This window comes from Chiloscyllium plagiosum, chromosome 10 (genome assembly GCF_004010195.1).
Source record: "Chiloscyllium plagiosum isolate BGI_BamShark_2017 chromosome 10, ASM401019v2, whole genome shotgun sequence".
NCBI classification, from domain to species: domain Eukaryota; kingdom Metazoa; phylum Chordata; class Chondrichthyes; order Orectolobiformes; family Hemiscylliidae; genus Chiloscyllium; species Chiloscyllium plagiosum.
Genome location: NC_057719.1, coordinates 27,722,059 through 27,740,234, shown reverse-complemented (window position 1 = coordinate 27,740,234; position 18,176 = coordinate 27,722,059). Strand labels below are relative to the sequence as shown.

The following is an 18,176-nucleotide window of genomic DNA, read 5'->3' as shown; positions in this document are numbered from 1 at the left end:
TTCATCCCCTCCCCCACTCGCCTATTGTACTCTATGCTACTTTCTCCCTACCCCCGCCCTCCTCTCACTTATCTCTCTTCAGGATCTCTGCCTGTATTCCTGATGAAGGGCTTTTGCCCGAAGCGCGACTTTGCTGCTCCTCGGGTGCTGCCTGGGCTGCTGTGCTCTTCCAGCACCACTAGTCTGGAGTCTGGTTTCCAGCATCTGCAGTCATTGTTTTAGCAAAGCCATGTTGACTATCCCTAATCAGTCCTTGCCTTTCCAAATACATGAACATCCTGTACCTCAGGATTCCCTCCAATAACTTGCCCACCACGGACGTCAGGCTCACTGGTCTACAGTTCCCTGGCTTGTCCTTACCACCTTCCTTAAATTGTGACGCCACGTTTGTCAACCTCCAGTCTTCTGGCACCTCACCTGTCAATGATACAAATATCTCAGCAAGGGGTCCAGCAATCACTTCCCTAGCTACCCACAGAATTCTAGAGTACACCTGATCAGGTCCTGGGGATTTATCCACCTTTATGCCTTTCAAGACATACAGCTCTTCCTCCTTTGTTATATAGACATTTTTTAAGGTGTCACCATCTATTTCCCCACATTCTGTACCTTCCATGTCCTTCTCTACAGTCAACACTGATGCAAAATACTCGTTTAGTATCTTTCCCCATCTCCTGCGGCTCCATACAAAGTCCACCTTGCTGATCTTTGAGGGGCCCTATTCTCTCCATAGTTACCCTTTTGTCCTTAATATATTGTTAAAAACCCTTTGGGTACTCCTTTACTCTATTTGCCAAAGCTATCTCATGTTCCCTTTATGCCCTCCTGATTTCCCTCTTAAATATACTCCTACTGCATTTATACTTTTCTAAGGATTCACTCAATCTCTCCTGTCTGTACCTTCTTTTTCTTAACCAAACCCTCAATTTCCCTAGTCATCTAGTATTCTCTACATCTACCAGCCTTTCCTTTCACCCTAACAGTATGTTAAATGTTCATATGTTTCTGGCTTCAGTAATGCAACAACATCTTGAACTTGGCTTCTTTTACTTTTCCTGAATGCAGACAGTTATAGTTAGTTATATCACACTGTAAACTTTTGCTATAAGTTCTGTGTCTGACAATTGTGCCCTCCACAACCACCTGATGAAGGGGGGGGGGGGGCGCTCCGAAAGCTAGTGTGCTTCCAATTAAACCTGTTGGACTATAACCTGGTGTTCTGTGATTTTTAACTTTGTTTTTGACTGAATATGTGTGTCATGCAGTGGGGTCACCTGTAGTGTGACATGAACCTAAGGTCCCAGTTGAGGCCATCGCCATAGGTACCGAACTTGGCTATCAGCCTCTGCTCGGCCTCTTTGCGTTGTTGCCTATCCCAAAGTGTATCTTGGAGGATGGTCACAGAAGGTCCGAGGTCCCAGACCACTGAAGTGTTCTCTGACTGGGAGGGAACACACCTCTCTGTGATCATTGTTCGCAGCAAACTGCCCGACTTTCAGGACAATACCATACAGTCTTGTCACGGTAAACATTCCAACATGTGTCAGAGTCTCGACACAGATACCATCATTACATGTGGGGACATGCACGTGGCAGGTACTCATGCGATTCAGCCAACCATGTCTATCTCACATACTGCAGGCAAAATGCCCTGAGGTATGGTAGATTGGTGACACCAAACAGAGACTACGGCAACGAATGAATGGACACGGCATAACAATCAACAGACAGGAATGTTCCCTCCCAGTCGGAGAACACTTCAGTGGTACAGGACATTCAACCTTGGACCTTTGGGTGACCAAAGGTCCTCCAAGACAGACTTTGAGAAGGCAACAAGGAAAAGTGGCTGAGCAGAGGCTGATAGCCAAGTTTGGTACCCATGGGGATGGTCTCAACCGGGACCTTGGGTTCACGTCACACTACAGGTGACCGCACTACACTATGCACACACACACTCACACAGAGTTTCTCTGATACACAAGCTAGCTCTCATAAGCTCACACATACACTCCCACGAGCACCCTCTCACACACCCCTTTACACTGACATTCACATCCATACACATACACACTCTCATAGACACTCATGACCCAACCCCCCCCCACACACACCCATGCACACTCGCATATAAGTTTGTGGGGTGAATTTGTACTTGTAGAATTACATTTTATTTTGCTCAAAAATCTGCATGAATCCATATAAGATTCTGTAAATCCCTTTTTTATATTAGAATCATTCTGAACATTGCGTCAAAGACAGGGCACCTCAATGCATTATTTCGACTGACATGGCACCTATTGTTAAAATTCACTTAAGAATGTAATCTTAAGAAAGATCTAGAATTTACATACGAAAGAACTGAACCAACATGCCCATTCTAAAAGATAAGAGACTTAACAAACAATCCAGGTCTTTTTCGATATATAATTTCATTTACATCACACTTTAAACTTTTGCTATAAATTCTGTGTCCTATGATCTTATACTCTACAACCACCTGATGAAGGAGCAGTGCTCTGAAAGCTAGTGCTTCCAAATAAACCTGTTGGACTATAATCTGGTGTTGTGTGATTTCTAACTTGGTTTAAAAATCCCATTTACCAGATTAGATTCTTTTGAAAAATCAATTTCCCATTTTATGTCAATACATCTAATTGTAAATCTTGGATTTTATAGGTAAGAGATCATCAATAAAGTATTCTTTTGGTCTTACACATAGAATCGATCATTTTATTTGCATGTATATAGTTGTGTTTAGATTATTAATTCATTTCTGTAAAAGGATGGCAATTGTGGTTAGCCTCCAAAAATGATTTCTGCATTTTGATTGACTCAATTTACATTTTTAGTACTGGCATTAAACAGATGTGACATGCATTTGAGTGTTATAATGGAGTTCCATGCAATAGAGTCATAGAGATATACAGCATGGAAACAGACCCTTCGGTCCAACCCGTCCATGCCGACCAGATATCCCAACCCAATCTAGTTCCACCTGCCAGCACCCAGCCCACATCCCTCCAAACCCTTCCTATTCATATACCCATCTAAATGCCTTTTAAATGTTGCAATTGTACCAGTACTTACACATAATTTGACACTATATGCATAAGAATGAATGTAGGTGCAATAATTTAGTATTTAATCTAACAGTACCTATCAGTTCAGATACATGGTCATTACTTTGCAGTAAAGTAAATGTGACAATTTCGCAGCAGTGCAAAGAATTTATTTGTTTGTTCGTCCCATCTAATCTGATACAGCTATGATTCTGGAAAATTGACTCTCTTTATCCTCTTTGGAATATTAACAGAATATATTATATCCACCTTATGCCTAAACATATTGTCACGGTTCCACCCTGTCTTTTTAATTAAGTTTTCATACTGCCTTATCCAGGTAGTACCCCCTTGCATCCTAATATTTTGACTTGTTTTCTCCTTAGATGTTACTATTTTTTATTACTCTTTCAAGGGAGGTGGTCGTCACTGGCATTTGTTGCCAATTCACTTTGAACCTAGAAATTTGCTTGGCCATTTCAGATGGCAATTAAAAGTCAACCATATTGCTTTGGGTCTGGAATCACATGTCTATCAAACCAGTTTCTCTCCTTAAAGGGCATTCGTGAACCAGATGGGCTTTTACAACAATTGATGATAGTTGTTTCACCATTACTAAAAGTAGCTTCATCACCCAGATTTATGAATTGAATTCCAATTCCTTCAATTTTCATGAAGACATTTGAATCCATGTTCCCAGAGCATTCGACCGGGCCTTTGGTTACTAAACCACTGTTACCACTATCTCTCACTCTGCTAATAGTAAATCCATCTGTACTTATTTCCTGAAAATAATCAGGAGGTTACCGAACAAAACTAAAGTGCATGAGATTGGGGGCAATATAGTAACATGGAATGTGGATTGCTTCACAAGCAGAGAAACAGAGAGTAAGAATAATCGGGGCTTTCTCAGGTTGTCGGGCTGTGGTCAGTCAGTTATCACAATGATGAGTTCTTGAGCCTCAGTGGTTCACAATGTATATCAATTATTTGCATGTGAGAGCCAGTTGTAACATTTCAAAGTTTACAGATGATAAAACTTGGTGGAAATAAGAGTTATGAAGAGGATGCAATTGGATTCAGAGGGACTTAGACTGAGTGAAAGGGCAAGAGCATAGCATAATGTGAATAAGTCTGTCTGCTTTTGTGGGTGGAATGAGGTGTGGAGTATTTCTTAAATTGAAACAGATTGGAAAGCATTGATGTCCAAAGGGACCTAGAAGACTTTAAAAGTCACTGTATGCTAGCTTCAAGTTTTGCTTCAATTTTATAGAAAGTCGTGAAAGATTGCACCTGGACTATTGTATATAATTCCAATCTCCTTGTATAAGGAAGGATATATTGTACTTGCCTTCGAAGGTGTGCAGCAGAGGTTCACGAGACTAGGTTCCTGGGATGGAGGGACTGCTTCTGAGGAGAAATTGAGGAGTCTGGGTCTGTACTTGCTGGAATTTAGAAAAATGAAATGCAATCTCATTGAAACTTAAAATTCTTAAAGGGATAAACAAAATATCTGCAGAACAGATGTTTCCCTTGGCAGTAGAATCTGAACCAAGGAACGAAGAGGACCTTTTTCACTGAGAGCATGGTTAATGTTTAAAATTATCTAATCCAGAGAACGGTGGAAGCTGTCATTAAGTTTGAGGCAGAGATCATTTGTTACATAGTTACTAATGATATCAAGGAACAATAGGGACAGAATGGGAGTATATAATGGAGCCAGATGATCAGACATGATTAGAATGGCAGAGTAGGCTTGAGGGGCTGAAAGGCTCACTCCTTATGTTCCTCAGCATTATTCTGTGACAGAAAGGTAAAAAAGAGGGTCTGGCAACGTCATAGTCCATCTTCCATAGCTGCTGCCAGATTAGCTGAATATTTCCAGCATTTTCTGTTTTTATTTAAAATTTCCAGCACTTTTTCACTTGTATTTAAGCTGCAAAGCACGTTTGCCAACATTTTATCTGAATATGCTGGTGGTTCAGTTCTGAATTTGTGTGGGCAAACATTCTGTGCAGAGGAGTGTAATGAGCCATGCTACATTGTCCTGTTTATTTCAGCTCTGCAGGGGATTACGTTTATTGGGAAACATTAAAAACATTCTTTAAAATGGTTGTTAAATGGATATAAATGGCTAAGCATTTAATATTGAAAAGAGCTTCGTTATGAAGGCAGTACTACTTGTCTCAATGTAGGAAAAAAAAATTGCAAATCTGAAACCAAATAGAAAATGCTGGGAATTTTCACACTAATCAATAGATTTTTGTTAGATAATGATATCAAAGGATATGAACATACGTGGTCTTAGACAGTTGAATTATGCAAAACCCATAATCTAATGGAAACGCAGACCAGCCTTAAGAGGCTGAATATCCTTCTGCTGTTCCATATGTAATGCGTACAGTAAAAGTACTTGTTTGTATGAGGTCTATTGCTCCAAAGAATACGCCATGCCTTTTGAGAGGCTGTTTGAAGGTCAGGTTGCAATGGGACAGAATACCTTTTACCCTTTCTTACTTACCTGCTGCCTCCTTAAGGAGACCCCTTCAGAGACTAAGGGAACAGTGTGCTCTGCAGGCTCTGGTGGAAGGGAAACATGCATTTGGTGGTGGACTTATCTCTCACCTCCTCACATATATAGGATTGATTATAGTGATCCCACGGATAAGGGTTCCATGACAGTTAGGTGGGAAGAGAAAGATGTCTCTGTCTAAAATTGCTGAAAAGAAGCTTGCAGAAACACCTAAACAGTGTAGGCGGTAAAGTATTCTAGGCTTATTCTGAACAATAACCTTAGCAGCTTCCTGGGTTGAGAATTCATGCAAGTGATGGATCCCTCTTGAAATTTTAGTGTAAAACCTGCCATCTTTATTTTTGTACTGCCCCACTTTTACATGGGGTGAAGTTGGTAATAAATGGATGCAGCTTCAGTAGCAAATCCTTCAAGTGGAACTTAGTGTGTATTTCAGATCACAATCGGCTTTGCTATATCTCACTCACAGTCACATTCTTTAAATGAAAATTAATTATACAGTTCTGACGAGGGATCTTCCTCTGTTTTCCTGAACTGTCCCAAGGGCATGTGGACCAAATTTTCCTAGATATGGGGAAACAAGTTCATCATGGATGAGAGAACACTGTAGAATGAAATCACGATCCACTTTCAGCAGTTACACATACAGTCTGTTCTGATATAATGTGATAGTTCCGTTCCCGTGCGATCCCGTGTTATAAGAAAATCACGTAATAGAAACACCATTAAAACCAATGGGACCAGAATCAAGTTATAGCCAATACAGGTAAGGAAGGTTCATGTTCTACAATTAATGGTCTATATTGTTCAATCGCATTATAACCAATTCATGTTGAAGGAACGCATGGTATAGCAGAACCGACTGTACTGGATTCCAGCACTGGACTTGAGACACACAGGATCTTGTGGAAACTGGAGTACACCATCCTTGGCTGCCTAACCTTGTCTTCTGGAAACAACTATCCATATCAGTTTCAAATTAGGAACTGACTGAGCATCCATTGTTTTTACGGTACAGAGTTCCACGTTGCCACCATGCCCTTCACAGAAAGTTCTTCCCAACCTCTGAATAGCCTTGCACTGATTTTAAGTTTCCGTTCCTCATCTTAGATTCCCCCATCAAAGGAAAAGTTTATCTTCTTTAGCATTTCATTCAAAATCTTAGTGCAGTCAATCAAATGCATTTTTAACTTTCTGCATTCCAATACAAATCTCATTTATGAAATCTCTCTTGATAATCTGAATCTTCAGATTTGGGTAACATACTGGTGAAGCTGAATTGTATTCTGTCTTAACTCTTTCCAAGGTGCAGTTCTCAAAACTGCATACAGAGCTCTCAGAAAAGTTGAGTACTGTGCGCCTGTAGCAAAATTTACTTCTCATTATTATCTAGCCTTCTTATAAAGCATTTTTGTTTTTGCTTGTGCTGTATTACTTCATTTTAGTGATCTGTGAACAGGAATGCCTAAATTTATTTGGATATCCTCTATTCCTACCATTTAAATGAAACTTAGTACTATCTTTTGGTGGCCCAAAATGGATGACATCCTATTTGGCTGTGTTGCAATTCAGCTGCCAATGTTTTGCCCACTCAGTTATCCTAATAATGTCCCTTGTCATTTTATACTCACTTCATCACTACTGACCTGTGCCATCAATTTTTGTGTCAACAGCAAACTTTAATATATGGCTAGCTATTGTGATATCCAAGTTATCTTTCCATAAATGCGGCAACCAAAACTGCACCTAGTCCACGAGATGCAGTCACACCAAGGTCCTGTACAACTATAGCAAGACTTCCTTACTCTTTCTTTTTTGTACTCAAATCTCCCTGCAATAAATGCAGTCATGCCTTCTTTTTACTAGAGAATAAAGGCTGACATGTTACATTAGGAAGAATGCTAGTCAGAAACTTACTGGAAGCTAAGTTTCTGGAAAGCCCAAGTGTTTGGTCTGTGCTTAAAAGTCTGTAAGAAGAAAGCTCCAGAAACTAAATACACTTGTTTCAGTTGTCTTCTTTACTGTAGAAAGATGGGTGGCTCTTCACTGGGATTTCAGTGTCTGTAGGACTGTCGTTGGGACAGAGGTTGAACCTTTTTTCTGAAATTTGTAATAGTTCTTGGAAAACTGTAACATAGCCAGGTTTGGATCCAATTTGCCAAGTTTCCCTTTATCCCATTATCTTTAGCTTCTTTATCAGTCCTCCATTGTCCTTGGCAAAAGCTTTGCTGAAATCTATAAAACTGCATTACTGTCATCTCCACACCTGATCACCAACTCGAAAAAGTCCACCTAATTTGGACATTTCTATGGTTTCTGTGGTAGTGAACTCTACAGGCTCACCAGTCTCCGGGTGAAGAAATGTCTCCTCTTCTCAGTCCTAAAATGCTTACTCTTTATTATATATATTGTGAATGTTCCTATTCTCCATTTCCTGTCAGCCAACCAGTTCTCTATCCATGCTAATCGTTAGGGATGAAATTAAAGATGTGGGAGTGAAACAGCTTCCAGTCTTGAATATATCTGAACTCTCAGTAAAATAAATTAAAGTGTGAAGTTGGATAATAGTTCTTTTTCTTTTGAGAAATAAATATATTATACATTGTCAACATCTGTATTTGCATTTGCAAGGTGAAGGGAATCATTCTAACAGAGTGCGAGGAACTGGGAAGTGAAATAGAGTCTGACCATGGGATGAGACTTTGTTTTTCTGCAGGAGTTCAAGATGTTAGAAGGAGTTTCAAGTGAAAACTTTGGAGCTGGTCAGACAGTGTTCACCTGGAACACAATGCCATAGGTATCAAGAGAAAGTAGACTTAATGTTCAGGTCAGAGCTGAAGAAAGGTTCTGAAGGAGAGTCATTGGATCTGAAATGTTAAATCTGATTTCTCTTCACAGATGCTGCCAGACCTGCTGAGTTTTTCCAGAAATTTCTGTTTTTGTTTCTGATTTCCAGCATCTGCAGTTCTTTATTTTTTATTGCTGCAGGTGTCAATGTGTGTTCAGGAAGGCAACTGGGAACCATTGTCATGAATAAGTTACTAGAGAATGGAATTTCTCTAGCCAACAGATGGGTATTTGGCAGCCTGTGAGATTCTCCTCATCCAACCATCTAATCAAATCATTTTAATGGGTCTTTTGAATAAAAGGAATGATTTAATTTTTTTCACATTCCCAGGACAACCTAAAACTGTGAAGGGCTTTTGCCCGAAACGTCGATTTTGCCTGTCCTCGGATTTTGCCTGTCCTCGGATGCTGCCTGAACTGCTGTGCTCTTCCAGCACCACTAATCCAGAATCTGGTTTCCAGCATCTGCAGTCATTGTTTTTACCAACCTAAAACTGTGCTGAGCTAATGTATTACTGCTGTGAAGCAATTGGAGTCAGAGGACTGTTCAGAAATATGGTGCTGTGCTTGGAAAATGAGGCTTCCCCCAGCCACTGACCAGTGGATGTGACGGGTTTACAACACATGATTGCATTGCCAATGCAGGTTCATCTGTCAGAAGCAACTGATGTTAGGATTGAAAAGTTAATTGTAATGTTTTGCAAGATTTATAATGTAACTGTGTATTAAAGCTGTACTGCTCCTCTCACTATGTCATTTGTAAATCTCTGTTGATTTTATCCAGAGGAGCAAGTGAGAGACGGACCCTAAGACAGGCAGTCAGCATCATCTAGAGCACCAGGTGAGAAAAAGACTTCCTGGCAGGCTGCCAGAGACAGCTAGATTCATTGAAATTGTTCATGCTATACTACTGAGAAAGGGGCTAGCTGTTTGGTTATTCTCTAGTAAGTGGTTAAGTTCTTTTCAATTCATAAGATTTAACATAGTAGATAAGTTATGGTAACATTAACAAAATATATAAAATACATCAAAAGTGAGTAACATAATTAAACTCATCAAGGATGGCAGTTCAGGTGATGTGTCAAGGCTGCTGCATGTGGGAGCTCCTAGATACTATTACGGTCCAAGGTAAATTTGTCTGCACCTTCGTTTCAGAGTTTACTGAAGGCTGAATCCACAATGTATTCTTTGTAATAGGACGCAGCAACACCATATAGGATAGGGTCTTCTGATATACTCAGTGATCAGAGACAGGAGGGTGTGACTGTGAGCAAGGCAGGTAAAGGGTGGAGGCTCATTGTCTGTGATTTTCCAATAGGTTTGAGGTCTTGTCAGCCTGAGAGATGAGAGTGGGGCTTCAGGGTGGATGTGCAACCTGACCAGTGCTGAGGCGGAGGGGGGTGGGGGGGGGGCTTCTCATTGAGGTATACTAAAATTATGAGAGGCACACACTGAGTAGATCGTAAGAATCTTTCCCGCGTGGCAGACATGTCGAAGGCTAGAGAGCATAGGTTTAAGGTGGAGAATAAGGCTTAGAGGAGAACGGAGAGAAAAAAAGTTTTCAACCAGAGGCTGGTAGAAATATGGAATGTGCTGCCTGAGAGGTAACATTTGAGAAGCATCTAGATGAGCACTGAAAGTGCCAGGGTATGTTGGGCTATGGACTAAGTGCAGGTAAATAGGATTAATGTAGCTTGTTATTTTTGGTTGGCATAGACCTGGTGGGCCATGGTGGGCAAAGGGTCTGTTTCTATGCTGTATAACTCTAAATGACCATCTCAAACTCCAGCCTTCATTCAGATCTTTCTAATTAACCCTGGAGATGGAAAACCCCGAGGCCTTGTTTATTGTAACTGGCAACTTCAATCAAGCCAATCTAAGGAAGGAGTTGTCCAAGTACCACCAGAACATTACCTGCCCCACCAGGGGCCTGAACATTTTAGACCACTGCTACACCACTGTGAAAGATGTCGACCACTCCATCCCCTGCCCTCATTTCGGGAACTCCAACCACAATGATATGTTTCTTCTTCTCGCTTACAGGCAAAAGCTCAAGCAGGAGACCCCTTCGTGGATACAGGTCCACTGCTGGTCAGAGGAGGCAGAGGGTCAACTCCGGTGCTGTCTACCATGTTCAAACAGTCCACAGGTACCTTGGACGAGGATGCCACCACCATCACAGTCTTTATCAGCAAGTGTGTGGAGGACTGCACACCGAGGAAATCAATCCAGGTGTTCCCTAACAGGAAACCCTGGATGAATCAGGACATACAGAACCTGCTAAAAACCAGGCTTGAGTCCTTCAGATCAGGAGACCCATTCAAATATAAGGAATCCAAGTATGGCCTTGGCAGTGCTATTAAGATAGCCAAGGACCAATACTGATCCAAACTAGAGACAGACACCAGGCGACTATGGAAAGGACTTAATGACATCACAGGATCTAAAAAGAGACATTGCAAGATTGCAGACGATGACACAACACTCCCAGATCGTGTCAACACCGTCTATGCTCGCTTTGAGCGGAACTTTGGTGGAGAGGTAACACCTATTCCATTAAGTCCTGATAAACCTATCCCAACAGTCACTGTATCAGAGGTCAGATCAGTTTTCCTTCATGTGAATCCAAGGACCAGACGGAGTACCAGGCCATGCACTAAGGGCATGTGCAGATCAACTGGCAGAGGTCTTCTCGGACATCTTCACCCTCTCGCTGCAGCAGGACACTGTCCCTGCCTCAAAAGAGCCAACATCATCCCTGTGCCTGAGAAGGCTCATGCAGCATGTCTCAATGACTACTGCCCAGTGGCCCCAACTTCAGTGGTCAGGAAGTGGTTTGAAAGACCGGTCATGGCATTAGCTGAAAATGTGTTGCTGGAAAAGCGCAGCAGGTCAGGCAGCATGCAAGGAACAGGAGAATCGACGTTTTGGGCATAAGCCCTTCTTCAGGAATGATTTCTGAAGAAGGGCTTATGCCCGAAACGTCGATTCTCCTGTTCCTTGGATGCTGCCTGACCTGCTGCGCTTTTTCAGAAACACATTTTCAGCTCTGATCTCCAGCAACTGCAGTCCTCACTTTCTGCTCCGGTCATGGCATTAATCAACTCCAGCCTCCCCACTACTCTTGACCCACTCCAATGTACCTATTGGATCAACAGATCCATGTCAGATGCCATATCACTCGCCTTTCACTCCTCCCTAGAACATCTTGACACCAAGAACAGCTACGTAAGAATCCTACTCATTGACTACAGTTCACCCTTCAACACTGTTATCCCCTCGAGACTGAGTACTAAACTTAGTGATCTCGGACTAAGCCCCACTCTCTGCAACTGGATCCTCAGTTTCCTGACCGACAGGCCACAATCAGTGAAGACTGGGGGCAATATTTCATCCTCATTAACACTCAACACTGGAGCCCCCCAAGGAATGCGTACTCAGCCCTCTACTGTACTTACTGTATACCCATGATTGCATTGCCAAATACCAGACTAACGCCATTTACAAGTTCGCTAATGACACCACCATAATCGGTCAAATCTCAGATGGCAACGAAACAGACAGGAGGTGAAAGACCTGGAAGAATGGTGGACTGAGAACAACCTAGCTCTCAATGCCGGCAAAACCAAAGAACTCATTATTGACTTTCGGTGAGATGTTACTCATGTCCCCCTAGACATTAACAGCACAGAGATGCAACGGGTGGAGTGTGTCAAACTCCTGGGAGTGGTTATTCACAACAAGCTTTCTTGGACTCTTCATGTGGACGCACTGGTTACAAAGGCCCAATAATGTCTCTTCTTCCTCAGGCAGCTGAGGTAATACTCTTGCCAACTTTTATAGGTGCGCTATCGAGAGCATTCTGTCCAGATGTATCACTATCTGGTATGGCAACTGTACCATTCAAGATCAGAGATGGTTACAGAGAGTGGTGAACTTGGCCCGGACAATTACAAAGGCCAACTTCCCATCTATAGAGTCCATCTACCAGGCCCGCTGTCAAGGATAGGCCACCAGCATTCTCAAAGACCCATCCCACCCTGGCAATGTTTTTCTACAACCTCTACCATCGGGGAGAAGGTACAGAAGTCTGAACACTTGCACCAGCCGGTTTCGAAACATTTTCTACCCTACTGTTGTTAGAATACTGAATGGACTCACAAACTCTTACCTGTGTTTTTGTTTTTGCCACTGTTTACCTATTATTTACTTATCTATGACACTTAACTCTGTGATCTGCCTGTATCGCTGGCAAAACAAAGGTTTTTGCTGTGCCTTGGTACAAGTGACAATAAATTCAATTCAACCTGATCAGACAGGTTATGACACACCCCTGGAACAGGCGGAACTTGAATGGGCCTTGCTTGGCTCAGAGGTAGGGACACTACCACTGTGGCATAATAGCGCTGGTTTTACTATTCATCACACGAGAAGATTCATGAAGAGAGGAAAGCGAGTTGACGATAGGGATTGGCGCTGGCTGGAAGAGGAGGAGGAGGAGTTAGAGATATTGCAGGGATCGCAGTGCTGCTAGAGGAGGCGAGTGGAAAGCAGCTGTTGTGTTGCATGTTTGGGATTTGCCTGAGGAATTTCCACCGGGAGGGCTGGCCGGGTTAACTCTGCAGCGGACGTGACCAGATTATGGCGACAGATAGTAAGTGTGCAGCGTCAATCGATGTTAAACAGAAAGCGGGCTGGGGCTTGGTTACATCCATTAGGATGCAATTAGAGCAAGTGCTCAGATCCAATAGGTGCTGGATTCTCGGAAACACTTTGAAGAATGCAGTGACTATCAGACAGTCAGCTTTACTGGGCTGGTATCAATGTTATGTTTATTTTATTGTATTTGAATACCCAAGTGTTCCTAAGCGATTGCATGTTGGGCGGGTGTGTGTTTTATTTTGGGGGGGGTTGCGAGTCGCTTTGGGAACTGGTTGGCTGGGCCACCAATTTGATTTAATATTATAGATAGTGGAGCACCAAAAAAATGTTATGTTTGAAATGGCGATGAAAACAAGTGAGTTAGCTGCACCGCTGGGCAGACCTCGGGCTACGAAGAAAGAAGCTTTCTGTTATTACAATGCAGTGAGGTATGGGTGGTACCTATGTGCGGCCAGCCTGTTCAGCTTCTGAATTCCAAACCTGGTGAGAAGTGAGAATGGCGTGTGGTCCCTTTACCTTTCCGCTCTTGTTGTCGGTGGAACGACCTATTACAGAAGCTTAACATTTTTCAGAGGGGCGGGAGAGGGCTAAAATAGCTCAAAATAAAACTACCGCAGAGTATAAGTAAACATACCTTTGTTTTCAGCTAACGTCAGTTTACTTAGACGGTAGGTCTCCTGGCCAGCTGTCAATTTAATCTCTCGGAGTTTTGAATTGTTTAGGATCACGACAGGAAATTCACAAATTAGGGGGAAAAAAAGTGACAGGACTTGAGCAAGATGTTTGCAATGCAATCCTGTTCAGATATCCAATAAAGTCTAGGTGATCTCAGAATGTTGCTACATTCTTGCTAAGTGTGAGCGAGTTCCTAACTTTTCCACTCTATCTCGGCATGCACTACCAGAGGTGAACAGGGCAGATGCTTTTAAGGGGAAGCTGGTCATTAGAGCAAAGAGAACAGAAGGATGTGTATATATACTTCCCCGCTGCCGATAACCTGAGTGGGAGGAGGTTAATTCGCAGCATAAAATCAATGGCCTTTCTCTGTGCGCTAAGTTGTAAGCCACTTTGTGTGGGAGTGAGAAAAAAGATCTTTGGAAAGTCACTGTTGAGCTAGTGATTTTAAGAAGCTCTCAAAGGCTGCCATAAGACAAGATTGAAATTGTTTGGCAGAGCCTCTTCTGGTTTGCCCTTGCTCACTTTTGGTAGTGCCATGGTCCAGTATCTGAGGGGAAAGTTCCCAAGCTGAGGGAACGACCAGGTAATGCCACAGCAGAGAATTTAGTGAGTGATAGAGGAGGAGGGTGTAAGTAGGAGCTACTGTTGGAGAAGATTATGGAGATAAGGCAAGGGCGATCCTATTTGAAATTACATGCAAAATAGTGATCACTTCTCTGGGGAATGAGGGCCGGATGGTGATTACGGATGTGAAAGCAGACTGTGATATACTAGACTATATCTATTTTAGATTAGATTCGATTAGATTCCTTACAGCATGGAGGATGATACTGCAGTACAGAAGGCATTGGAAAAGTCACACCTCACTGGTAATAGTGTGGATTAGTGTTTTTGTGGGCAAAATGATGGAAGAAACCTGTCTGCTGAAGGACTGAGACTGAGGAAAGGAGTAGAGTCTGAGTTTGAGCATAGTGCCATCAACGTAGACTGAGATGGCTTATTAAAAAGTAACTCGAATGATGGTTATTGTGAGGATAATGGTTCTTTTGGAAGAATGTAAGCATTTAACAAAACTCAGTGTGCCATATAACTATATTTGTAATCCGATCAGTACTGTTCAAAAGGTTCATAACCATTGGCAATGAAAATAAATGTAAAAAAAATCAAATCTAAACAATACAGTGACTGCAGAACAGTGCGAGTGAAACTCCATTTTGCACATTTCAGGATCTATATTTTTCGATCAACTTTCTAACTTTGGTTCTCAGTTGTAAACATATGATGTCTCCTGCAGCAGATCAGTTGGAGTACTAAATAGTTCAGTTGGTTTTGATGTATTGGGTTGTTTTAATCTTTGTCTTTGAGTTATCTTTGTTAGCCTCTTCTCTTTCTTCTGTAATTTTTCTTAGCGGATCTACAACTACTGCCTCAGCCAGTTAGACTAATGTAGGAAATAAAACAATGAGATGATTCCCGGGTTGAAGACCCCTTGAGTTTAGATGCTAAACTTCTAATGATTCATAAGGTGAATAAGTTTTCAAGAACTTACATTTATGTGAATTTTTTATTTTTCCTGAAAAACTTGTCTTCTACAATATGTGAAATAGAAGTTCATTTGCCACTTAACTGCCCCATGTGCTCATTTTGGATTGTCATTTTGTATATTGCATTTTTCTTCAGTGTTAGCTGTACTCCACAATTTAGCATCATTTGCAATTTTTAATGCTGTTATGAGTTACTAAATGTAGCTCATTTATATACGTTATGAATAACAGTGGCCACAGCACAAATTCTTGTGGAACATTGTTGGATCTGCCTTCAACCTCAATAACTACCCTTTGCTTTCTTGCATTTTTATTAATTTGCCATGCTTCAAGTTACCTTTTGCTTGTGTTATACATATTCAATCTTTGTTAAGATCCCAACATTTGATAGAATATTGAAATCTGTTTAGCGATCCAAGTACATGTATATAAAAGTAACTTGTGATATGTGGATAGGTATTTATCATAACTTACCTTCCATTTCCCCTCATTTGCTTTCTCTGCTTGGGAAATGTCTTTAGTTCCATTGTTAATGTAGTCGAGGTCAATAGCAAAATGCTGAGTCGAGAGAAGACAAGCCATTCAAGCATGGTCTTAGTAAATATGAAGGTTTGCAATTCCAGTAAAACAAAATGGAAATAGATTCTTGTCTTTTTTGAAAAGTAGTGCAAGGAAAAGTTAGCATAGTTGAATATATCAAACTGTTTATCTACCTATACTTTGATTTAGTATTACAGAAGGTCACTTATTACATTGTAAAACTTTCTTATTATGAGCTTTTCAATTCTTGCATGAGTTGAAAATAAAGCTGTGTGTTCCAGTCACTTTCCTAAATCTACAAATGTAGAAACCTAAGGACTTGGAGCAAGAGTAGTCCATATAATTATTTGTCATTAAGTAAGATCTGAACTGAACTGATCTGATTTGATTTGATTGTGGTCTCAACTCCACTTTCCTGCCTGCCCTCACAACCCTTGGTCTCTAGTTCATAAACATCAATCTAAATACTTTGAGTAAATTCAATGACCCAGCCTCAGCTACATCTTGAAGAAGAGAATTGCACACATTAATGATCGTCAGAATAGTATGTTGTCACCAACAGTTAACAGTTTAGATCCAAATCCTTTGACAGTTCAGCTAGTTGGAATAGAGTTCAGCCTGCTAACATTAAAGCAGTGTTAGTTAACCACACGTCAGTCAAGAGTGGGATTGCTTAGAGCTCAACCAAAGGAACAATAAAAAATCGTTGCATTTATTTTGGACTGTCTGCTTCCTGATTCATTGCTTGACATTCCAATCATTTTGGAGGAGATAGTGAGGACTGCAGATGCTGGAGATCAGAGCCGAAAATGTGTTGCTGGAAAAGTGCAGTAGGCCAGGCAGCATCCAAGGAGCAGGAGAATCGACGTTTCGGGCATGAGCCCTTCTTCAGGGATTCCAATTATTTGTAAGCTTAGCCAGAATCTATTTGAATGGCAAAGGGCATTTTGTAACAGTGTATTCCTGTGAGTTTACCAATTCCATCGATCTTTACCAAGATAATGTAACACAGTGAGGCCATTTAAGTGTTTGCTTAATTGCTATCCAGAGATTAACTATTATCCCAAATGTCCCAGTCGAATCATCTAAAAAGGTCAAAACAACTGCAAGACTACAGGACTCATTACAGAACCGATTTCTCACATGCACACACGAGCGCGCGGGTGCGCGCGCGCACACACACTCTCTCTCTTGCTCTCTCTCACTCTCTACATTTCCTTCTCAACTCACTGAACCCATTAACTTCATGAAAATCTATTCTGTGTACCCTTAGGCAAATGATGTTGAATCCCTAACTCAGAGTATGATTACCCTTTGGGGGAGTTCAATGTATAAAGGAGATATGTCCTTCCTGCCTTGGACATTGTGGTTTGGGGAAATAATTGACAATGATTAGGAATTATTTGAGTTTTTAACAAACAATGCCATGGGTATTCTGCAGTGGTTTAGAATCAGACTGTGGATACCAGTAGGATCTGATTGACAATGATGTTAATCTCTAAACTCTATTCGCCAAAGATGCAGGGTACCTCAGCACTAACTGATAGGCAGACCACTGCCTGCATGGAGTAGGACGAGAATGCAATTCTTAGAATTATTTCATTCAAAGCAGCAATACTGTCTTCCTCAGTGCCTCGCCAAATAAAAATCAACAGTTCTGTAACTCAATTGAATAGGTGCTGTCCAGCATTCCCACATGGTGCAGAGGCTGAGTAGTTAGCACTGCTGCCCCACAGTGCCAGGGACCCAGGTTCGATTCCAGCCTCGGGTGACTGTCTGTGTGGAGTTTGCACATTTTCCCCATGTTTGTGTGGGTTTCCTCTGGGTGCTCTAGCTTCCTCCCACAGTCCAAAGATGTGCAGGTTAGGTGCATGCTAAATTGCCCATAGTGTTCAGGGAAGTGAAGGTTAGGTGCATTAGTCAGGGGTAAATATAGGATAGGGGAATTGGCCTGGGTCGGTTACTCTCCGAAGGGTCAGTGTGGACTTGTTGGGCCGAAGGGCCTGTTTCCACACTGTGGGGATTCTAATTCTAATTCTAAAGTGAAAAAGAACATCCCTCAGGATGCAACAAGTCAATATTCCCAACATATGGGAGGGAAGAGCAGAACATTGCTGACTAGTCTGGAGCTAAAATCATTGTGATGGAACTTATCACTTTGAAACCAAGCAGTTCATGCTCATTAGCATAAAAATGTCTGAGTTCAATAAAAGCTGCCTAACATAAAGTCTAAACAGTGCATCAACTCTGCTAGAATATCTGGATGTCCTTCAACCCAGAACGTTAGGGAGATGAAGTGATCAAAAGGATGAC

At 41.7% G+C, this 18,176-nt stretch overlaps 1 protein-coding gene across 1 annotated transcript in view; it reads left to right on the top strand.

Moving 5' to 3' along the window:
* Positions 1-12,967: 12,967 nt before the first annotated feature.
* syt16 (synaptotagmin XVI) overlaps positions 12,968-18,176 on the top strand; it is a 183,338-nt gene continuing 178,129 nt past the window's right edge. The window contains exon 1 of the mRNA XM_043697225.1: positions 12,968-13,093. Within this exon, the coding sequence (XP_043553160.1) occupies positions 13,081-13,093 (13 nt within the window). The 5' untranslated portion in view covers positions 12,968-13,080. The remainder of the gene's footprint in view (positions 13,094-18,176) is intronic.